The 10356-nt window shown below is 31.3% G+C and overlaps 1 protein-coding gene across 1 annotated transcript; it reads right to left on the bottom strand.

The window, feature by feature from the left end:
• Positions 1–357: 357 nt before the first annotated feature.
• Positions 358–2961, bottom strand: LOC132716675 (uncharacterized). Its single transcript, XM_060699998.1, has 3 exons — positions 2941–2961; positions 1472–1657; positions 358–936 (listed from the first exon to the last, which is right to left on the bottom strand). The coding sequence occupies exons 1-3, from the start codon at positions 2959–2961 to the stop codon at positions 358–360; spliced, it is 786 nt and encodes a 261-aa protein (XP_060555981.1).
• Positions 2962–10356: the final 7395 nt, after the last annotated feature.

Genomic DNA, 10356 nt, shown 5'->3' with positions numbered 1-10356 from the left:
ATCCAGCCTCGATCAGTATCTCTCCATACCCTGACCCGGCACACTTGTTCTTGGTGACCATGCCAATGTAGTTCATGGCGGTGTGGAAGGCTCCTGGCGTGATCACATGGTATTTGTACCGTTCTGGATACTTCCATATCAAAGGGAGTGCCTTCATGCATCCTCCTAGGTCGAACGTTGAAAGAACATACTTCTGTCCAACTCTTTGGTAGCCTGCTCCGACTGTTCAAGAAGAGCTTCAATGACAGCGTAGTCTGTAAATGGCTGATCAATGGGTGTAAAGTAGTCAATGGTAGACTTCCGTGAAGGCTGCAATCCAGTACTCGAAATGAATCCACCAAATCCTGGACTGACTGCTCATCTGCACTGCTTCCAACAACCCTGGATAAAAACCAAATTCCTGTATTCCAGAAGGGCTTTTAGGTACATGTCATGGTTCTCATGTGGTGTTGTGAACACAGCTTCCCTTGGAAATGTTGGTCCGCACCGTTTGGTCAATGCAGTGGGTGGTAGACATTCTTGTTCATCAACCTTTAGAGACCGAGCCTTTGTGCGCTGGTAGACCCCGAGAGTGCGCTCAGAACTTGTAGCACAATATCCAGGCTTCAATTCTTGGATCATAATGCCTGCAGTACTATTTACCACATTGGAACCATGGATATTTGTGGTTATCTTATTCAGCTTGTCCCATTCAACATGGAAGACTTCATTTCCAGGGCCCGTCACAATAAGTGGTGTGAGTTTGGATGAAGAATCATTCAGTGCTTTAGCTAGGGATGTCTCAAGCTCTAAACTATAATCATATGATTCACTGTGACCCAACCGACTTAACATGGTAGTGAGGATCTTGCTTCGATAGAGATGTCGTACTGTTGTGCTCAGCAAAATATGCTTCGGCATCTTCCATTCGCCATTCGTAACAGCGCGGCAAATGTCCTGAAATAAAACAAATAATTTGTTATTAAAAATTACTTTGAGAATGATATTTAACTTGTTTCGTATACATGAGGCTTGATACTAGTCAAGGGTTTGAATCTTCTTGTTGGGCTTTTTTTGGAATCTCAAATGGTCACCAGTACTGTTTTAATTTTCTTAAAATTATTTTTTAATATTATTAAACAGACTTCAAATTAATGCTCATGAATCAACTCGAACATTACATTTAAAAGGTGTCTCCCCTGTTTGTACTCTCATTTTTTTTGGTTTGAAGTTCCTATAGAACTTTACTACATGCAATATTACAATTCAAGGCAAGAGCAATGATTTTCCCTTTTCTACATATTTGAACTTAAAGGAAACTATAACAGGTATCAGTTTGGTTGCTGTAACTGAATGGTTTGGCCCTGGTATGTTATTGCTTGCCTGTCTATTGCTATTATGAAGTCAAAATAAAAATGAAATTGTTAAAAATAAATTTAATTTAATTCATATTTATTGACACTGTCCTTTATTGGTATGCTGGAAAAAATACCTGAGCTATTGATAGGACGATTCGTCTTGTCTTTTCAGTCCCCGCAGAATCTCCACATACGAGTTGTGTCAGAAATGTTTGAAGTGCATCTGGGACCAATTCCTCCGGAGGAAAAGCGTCAAGGTCATCGGCAGTGGGTGGCCATGGCAGCGGTTTTGACACCGTATATGCCTGTTTCACACTTTTCTGAGATAAGTAGCTACTTCCTCTTTAACTGAACTTGATCCCAACTTGAAACCACTGGCAATTGCTTCTGGCACAGTCATGTCGGCACTAAATACCACACTATGCATAATGCAACCAGCACCTTTCTGTTTAGTGAAAGCAATTTTTTGTCCAATAGGATCCGACTGCAACCACACTTTCAAGGTTCTATTTGTTGTAATTTATATTGGGGAAGCCATTGTTATGAATTTCGGTTATGTACAAGTCCTAACCGAGGCTAGAGGAATTACTTCCTTTTGTACAACCACTTTTTTGAAATCATATCACGTACCGACTGTTGGGCAAGGTTTTCTGACGTGTGGGAATTTTTAACTGAACCCCATACTTTGGCGCTTAGAAAGGTTAAACACTTTCAATTCAAAATCCTTCCGACATGAAAGTATGAAACATTGCTCTCTCTGGCCACCAGGTCTTTCACCTTGTACTAATCGATATAAGGCAAAATCGCCCACCTCAAAAGCCTGCGACTCAATTTGTTGCCATGTTGTGTTTGTGAATTGAACACACCGCTCTGTATTTGCATGTTTCTTTGGTTTCACTTCCAACTTTTTACAGAAGATGCATTCTGGTGGAAACTGATTAATACAGTAGTGGAGTATGTGCAGAGTAGTTTTACTTCTAAAAGCAAAAAAAAAAAATAGGAATTTAGGGTTTTATTTTGGTATAAAATAGCAATAATATGTAAATTATCTTTTATTCTTTTATATAAGTCTAATACTAACACCTCAGGAAAAGAAACCTACAATATTTATATTTGTACAGTTAAAGAAAAAGTTATTGACATTACACATTTGAAAAACACAGACCTTCTGGATCATTCTTGTGTTGTTTCATATACGGTACAATAATGCATCTTCATTTAAGGTCCCATTCTGACTAAGCCAAATGAAGTGTCTGAAATAAAGTAATTCTGACAGAATGGTTTTCAAGTATGTCAAATATATTTTATACAGTAAATATTTGTATAAATTCAATTTAAAATACTGTTACATTAAAATATATAAAGAATATGAAATGTCCCACATAAATAGTTTTATCATTACCTACATGTACATGCATTGATAAATATAAATGATTATATATGTTATATTCAAATAACTTCTATGTTGTAAATGCAATTATTCTATACTTGTTAATAATAATTATCAATGTTTAGGGGGTAATCTAATTTAATAAAATAACAAGGTACACAACATACCTTCTAAACAGATGAGAATAAATTATAATGCATTTATGGCACGTACCATGTCAACATGGTGGTGCATTTGGGACTCTTCAGCCACTTGTCAGATTAATTATCAGTATGAATAGCTATCCTCAATCATTGCCTGAAAACAAAAAAAAACATGTAAACATTGACATGATATGTCTTCAAACCCCTTCAGATTGTTAAAGAGGGCAAAAAACAAATTATCCGGATATTGTATGCATCCGACTACTACTCAAGTTTTTTAAGAAAATTAAACAAGGATCCTCTTAGAGAATGTCCATATTTTTACAAAAATGATTATTTATAATACATCATAGCTATAAACATTAATACTCAAATATTTTTACAAATTTGCAGCATTTCAACCGCTCAAAAGCTTTTGTTTATGTGAAGTTCTGGTGCATTTCTTTCTACATTAAAATCTGACATTTTATATTAATAAATTATAAGAAATTCTTTGAGAATTAAAGATTAAATACTGGGCTTTTAATGTTTCATACCTTCTGGTACAATCTACTCTAAAAATCTGTGCAAATTCGTCGGTAAACTTCGTGTGTTCTTCAATGACATTGGAAACTTTCAGATGATTTCATGGCTTAATTATATCAAAGGGGAGTAACTGCGTAATTTGTGAATCTACCTTCCATCTATAAAAATGGCTTTGACTTACTTTTATATCGAGACAATACTAAAAGAGAAATACAATGACAACATACATGTTTTGTAGTTATAATAAAACTCTTATATATATAGAAATAAATTATTATATATACATCATGTATTATTCAGGTAATTTTCGGGTATTTTCAGGTAATTACCCGACTTATATTGAGAGTCCCTTAAATTCATATTTCCTTTCATATCTGAACTTTATGTTTTTCTTTGTACTTGGTCAACATATATCTGTAAATAAATGTGAAAAAATATAGTATAAGAGGTAAAATAAGTTTCTGAGCCGAATTGGAAGCAGCCAGATGCCAAAAAAGACACGTTTTTACCCCCTTTTTGGCATATTTTAAGGCATTTTTCAAAAAGTTACGCTTTTTATAGTGAAACTTTGCTTATATATCCGAAATTCTACGCGGTTCCGATCATTTTGATAAAAAAATGAATTCAAACGGTGAAAAAAGAGTGTTGTATTTGTATTTTAAGCAAAAATGGTATTTTCTTTAATTTTTGGCGGCCATCTTGGCGGCCATCTTGAATTTGGACAACTTGGGAACCCTTGATTTTCTGGGAACATAGATTTTTTTCAAATTTAGACATTCAAGAACATAATAAGCCTGGTTTAAAAAAACCTTCCTGACATGCATCGTAGGCCTTCGTTCCTACTAAGCTACACATTCAGTTAATAAAGTGACAAAATAACTTTGAATTGGCCTGCTGTTATACAAATACAACGAATCTTTATTTTTCATTTGCATCAGAAATCTTAAATAGTATTACTTTAAGTTACATAAATATAAACATTGATCGGTAAGTTAACATACGCTTATTTTATGTACATTGATTTTAAATCACTCAAAATCTCTATTTACGTAATTTCAAATTTGAAATAGCTTTTAAAGTGCATTATTGCATGATAGCGATAAAGACACAGGGAAAGTACGTATTTTTTTGTAATTCAATATCTGAAATATTTCTGTTCAATTCAAATACTGCAATGCTCATCATTATTGTATTATATACAATGTAAAAAATGTTTGTCAAGAACGAAATGTGTTATGTTATAGGTGTTTAGGCCTTTCGACTGTTCAGGTCAGCCCTTAAATAATTTTGCTTCTGTTTATCTCTTTTTAAAACATCAATGCATACATCATAGAATGATAAACAAATATAGCTCTCTGAGTGTCAATTATTCAATTTTCTTGGCATAAGATACAAAAATACTGAATTATGTAATATATAGATATATACATGTGCATGTACAAGTATTGAACTTTGTTCTACCTTGCATATATCGTATTATGTAATTTATGAAATTGTAATTTTTTAAGTCGCCAGAAATTCTCTACTGTTAAGTTAAAAAATTAAATGATCTTTGAATGAAGATTAGTTAGATATATATTTTTAGGTGACTGCAGATTAAATCAAATTAATGATTACAATTGTAAATTACTGTTTATATACTGTTTACACTGCCATTGTGATGATATTTGATTTTGAAATTCAGATATTACAATATTTTGTGTATTAATGTATTTAGCTATGTAAGATGATGGACATATCATGATTTTTTTCTTAAGGAAGTATTATTATAATATAAAATTCACCTTGTAAGTTGGGCATACTATGAACTTCTTCAAGGGCAAATCTTACTTATCTTTATAAAACATTTTAGGTCCAAAATAAAAGTTGTCAGGCAAATGCCTTCTTATAGTGATTCTTCTTAATATTATTTCAATTCAATTCCTTGTCGTTTTATAAATTGACTAAAAGACAAAGTCAGATATCTGCCATTTATAGCATTTGTAATCAATTGTCACTGTAACCTTTGATATTATTGTAAGGATATAATGTATTTGTATTAGGAGATAACATATCAGGTCGATCGCTATATTGTCCTCCCAATCTTAGTAATCAGATCTCTCATTTTCATGTAATACAATAAATACAGGATATTGTCAGAACAGTGTTCATTAATAACTCAAACAGTGTACAATTGCATGAGCATACAATCCAACATGTACATTTATAACTTAAAGATAAATCACCAATTTCACTAAAGTGACTTACTTCGCATGATTTTATTACTTTTGTTGGTTTAAATATTACACTGTAAGACATAGATTAAAAGTAGTACACTGTAAAACAGAGATTCAAAGTAAAACACTGTAATAGAAATATTAAAATATTTCACTGTAAGACGGAGGTAAAAAGCATTATACTGCAAGGCAGAGATTATTAAAGTATCAAACTTCAAGACAGATATTAAATATAGTACACTGTAAAACAAAGATTTAAAGTAAAACACTGTTACAGTAATAGAAATATTAAAATATTACACTGTAAGACAGAGGTGAAAAGCATTGTATTGCAGGACATAGATTAGAAGTATTACACTCTAAGGCAGAAATTAAAAGTATTACACTTCAAGACAGAGATTAAAAGTATTACTCTTCAAGACAGATTTAAAGATATTACACTGTAAGACAGAGGTTAAGATTATTACACTACAAGACAGAGATTAAAGGTATTACACTGTAAGACAGATAATTAATGCATAACACTATAAGACACACATTAATTTATCGCCTTTGTCTTGAAACACAAGGACCACGTTATTCCGGGCATGACAACATATGATTTTTGGCACAACAACACGAAAAGGAAGTGATTTTCTTAAAGGTGATATCGTGATAATAGGTGATAAAGTGTGTTCCCGGTTTTATGTAAGCCCTAGTTATTAAAATCTTTTTTGTTATTTCAAACTAACAGTTTCAAATTGAATGTGGTTTCGCCTTTTTCGATACCACATAAAGTGTATGAAACGGGTTAATGTGTCAAAATACAGCCCGATTACTAAACATTACTAAAGTTATTTTTAGCAGAATATAATGTGATCTGCATTCTGGCATAGATTTGCTGCATCTTTCCTAAATTGTTTGACAAAAATGCATTAATCAGTATCAAGGAAGGTTTACCGTTGCATCATTTTGACACACGCATAGGAAACGGTGTATTCATATTTGCAAAATATGCATTCCGCTCGAAAATTTAGATTGATAAAATGTCGAGATATTATACGGATATTTTCTTACACACGTCTATATTAACTTATATTAAGTTGTTCAAATAACAAACAAAAAAACACAAAAAACACAAACAAAAACAAAACAGTTTTTTTTAAGTAAATAAAGTAACTTATCAGATCAAGTAAGAAAATGGTATTTACTAAGAAAATCATTTTCAGCTCTTTTATATCTACGAGGTTTTTCAATGCCATGTTATATTTATTAACTATTAAAAATATATTTCAGTGATAAATTTAAAATATTTTTTATGTTGGAAATTGTCCTACGGTTCAATGCCTTGTGGCAGTTCAAAACTTTTATTTGAACAATTTTCTCTTTATTTCACATTTATAGCATTTTCGTAAAATTGGTTTCATACACAGTCATCCGTCACGAAACTGAATTAGCTTTATCTCAATGTATATGGGTAAAAACGTAAAATTAAATTGGAAGTAAAATAAGATACGCATTAATTAAAAAAAACCTATTTGTCCGTTGTACGGCAAAGGGAAGGTTAAGGTCACATTCATTTCTATTCTTTTTTAAAAAAAATTAATTCATACAGTCCATCACGGAACCCTGATCCTTTTCAACCTATTACATATCCTTACTGCTGTTTTCCATTGGTCATTCATGGTAAAAAAAACAACAGATATAACGTTTTGAATTGAGTTCGTACAGTAATTTAATTTTTATAAAATCTTTCACAATTCATAATCTATCTTAATAAGAATATTTGGTTATTGCCCATTTTTCTGTTTATCAAAACTGGATAGTTTCAAAAACTGAAAATATACCATAGTCAATTGCAATACAATTTAGCATGGTTCATGTCATGGTTGATGAACTTGCAGGTAAGTAATTGTCAGTAACATATCCTATATGAGATAATACTGCGTCATATGCGACTGGAAATTTTGGTTACATTGTTTTATCTCCTATCTCGTATATCATTTTGAAGAGATATATGTAACGTAATTTGAATCTTGAAATCTTGAAAAACTAGAAAAATACACCCCAAATAATAAAAGGACTTTGCTGAATTTTTGTTAAATCGCCATTTCATGTGTTGTTTTTTAGTCTATTATTTCGGTTTAGGTTGATTCAGTACTCCATGTAAATGACATGTAGCTACATAAAAGAGAGTCAGTACAGCTTATTGAAAACATAGTTTTGACTCTATACGAAATGCGGTTAATTTTGGGTGCAACAATTTATTCGATGCAGAGCGTTGCAGTTCATACAATGGCTCAAAATCGGAAATTTTCACTAGTAAGTGGTCGCATATCTGAAAACTGTTCAATAGAATATAAGGTTAGAACGAGTGAAATATCAAAATTGTTAAAAGGTATTAGATCTTTGCATTAGACAGATTAAATGCTTGGAAGAATTTGAATAACTGAATTTCGTAAACAGGCACACAGAAATGATTAAATATCACCTCAGTGCACCCAGACATTCCACTTAAATTTTTCTAGATTAATTTGAAAAGAATTTCCTTGAACTACATTTGTCAATCAGAGGATTTCGATTCTCATGCGGATTCTGAGGGCTAAAATAGCAACTTTCAAACTAGGAAGCGTGTTCTTCCGTAAATGATCTTGTTTTCTCTTAATACGCATACCATTTTTAATTGATTGATTTATTTACTACAATTTCAATTTGCTATTTTGTGTCAATATAATTTTTGCTTTATTATCATTATCATCTTCATCTCGGTACATCACCATATATGTAATTCGGTATGACACAGAAAACAAATCAATTTCAAACCACCATTTCAGTCTATGTTCTTTGCACTAAGTATGCAGTATCACATACACCGGACTTGATGACAAATACGATGTAGGATGAGATGAAATTTGGCGATTATTGAGAATATAACTATTTTCATAAAAGAATACCAAAGATGAAAAATAAATGTTGATTTATGTTTTTTCAAGAGGAGATCATTATGATGACGGCGAGACTATTATAAAATATATAAAAGTGATACAAAGGGTTATGATGATAAAAAAAGAAAAATATTTTCATTATAAAGGGTTGTGAATTTTATAATAATTTTTGAAAGTGAATTGAGAAAATGTTGTTTCAGAAGGGGATATTGGCAAAGACTGATGGAAAGTGTTTTATTTACTGAGAGATTATATTTTGATTTAATATAGTGTGATGTGGTGATCTAATAATGATATGGAAATGTGATGATAAAGACGTGTTTTCTTTTTTATTAGTTAATGATAAAGATAATTTTTTTATGATTTTCACAATAATTTTTTAAGTGAAAGATGATGAAAGGGGAATGAATATAAATTTTTATTTTGATTAGTAATGAGGTGATAAAATTAAAATTTTGATTATGATGATGATATATGTGATGATCGAATATATTGTGTTGTTAATTTTGAATTTTGGTGATGATGAGATGGCCCTAGATAATGATTGTAATTGTGATTATTTTGAATGGGATCGAGGTGTCTATTATGTTGCAAGTTAAAAATTTCCTGCATGACTTAACTTCATGACGGAGGAATTTATTTTTGGAAGGAAGCATAATTAAAAAAACGATACTGGCTGTGAATCAAATAAAGCTCCTGGGAGCTTGAGCGTTTGATAGCTCTAGAATAATTATGCCTAACGAAAAGATAAAACTTCCTGATGACTCAATCGTAGTCGAGGGCTATTGTGGCGTAAAAAGATGCTGGTTTAAATCTAATGTGAGTTTAGTGTAAGTATAGTTACAGTGTGAAGCCATAAAGTTCATGTTTAATATTATTTATTTAAAAATGCAACTTTTGACACAGACAACCGTATTCGGCATGTTATCTGTGTATGCTTACTAGACTTAATATTGAGAAAATTACGATGTGTTTGTGTAAAACAGAGATCGATAATAAAGGATATTACGTAGAAAATTATGTAAATTAATCATTTCAAACATTGTCGTTCATATCTTTAGAAGACGTTATTACGTGCAAGCTTCTAGTATTGAAATTTACGATTTCTAACTCGCAACTTCCGAACGAATAGAAATTTGTTTATAAACGCGCTATGTGCATGATAACATGGCAGCGAAAACATTTATTTATTTGAATAAATTTTAATAAATATGCATTATACAGTTCATGTCTGCTTTTTGTTGGGATACATTATAACATATGACACTAGTGTTCAAACATCTACGATTTATTAAATGATTAAACGTCATTTTGTTGCATTTGGAAATTACTGGTTTACAGTATTAACAGAACTGTTTAATACATAATTATCAATTACGTTTTGATCAATGTTTATTTAAATAAACAATTTTGTACTTGATGTTTTTTTCAATCACACAATCGTGTGTGTCATTAAATCAATGGAACACTAGTGTTGTGAACCTTAAATAATAATAAAAATACTAAGAACATTTACTCACTGATATGTTTATAACCTGCACAATTTTAGGTTTATCGTATTTCAACTTAGGTTATATATTCGAAGTTTACTTACAGCAAGAAACAATTTTGCTAATTTTCCTAATTCATAAATATTTTAATGCAATGCAAAGAAACACCCACAAAAATACTATAAAAAACGTTTTGACAAACGATCAAACAAAAGTTCAAATGAAAAAAAAAATGAAATGATGGAATGATAATGGTTTTTGAGAGAAACAAACATGAAATTTGGAAAACGAAAACAATCATTCTACTGATTTTATCCCCTTTGACAATCTT

This window comes from Ruditapes philippinarum, unplaced genomic scaffold (assembly GCF_026571515.1).
Source record: "Ruditapes philippinarum isolate M1 unplaced genomic scaffold, ASM2657151v2 ctg20883_1_1_1_1, whole genome shotgun sequence".
NCBI lineage: Eukaryota > Metazoa > Mollusca > Bivalvia > Venerida > Veneridae > Ruditapes > Ruditapes philippinarum.
Note: the sequence above shows the minus strand (reverse complement) of the source record. Positions and strands in the feature narration are given on the sequence as shown.

Excerpts from the sequence above, each read along its gene's own strand:
- LOC132716675 (XM_060699998.1), bottom strand. The coding sequence starts at position 2,961 with ATGCACCACCATGTTGACATG. Across the intron at positions 1,658-2,940 it reads TGCACCACCATGTTGACATG|AAAAGTGTGAAACAGGCATA; the intron begins GTACGTGCCATA and ends TACTTATCTCAG. Across the intron at positions 937-1,471 it reads TCGTCCTATCAATAGCTCAG|GACATTTGCCGCGCTGTTAC; the intron begins GTATTTTTTCCA and ends GTTTTATTTCAG.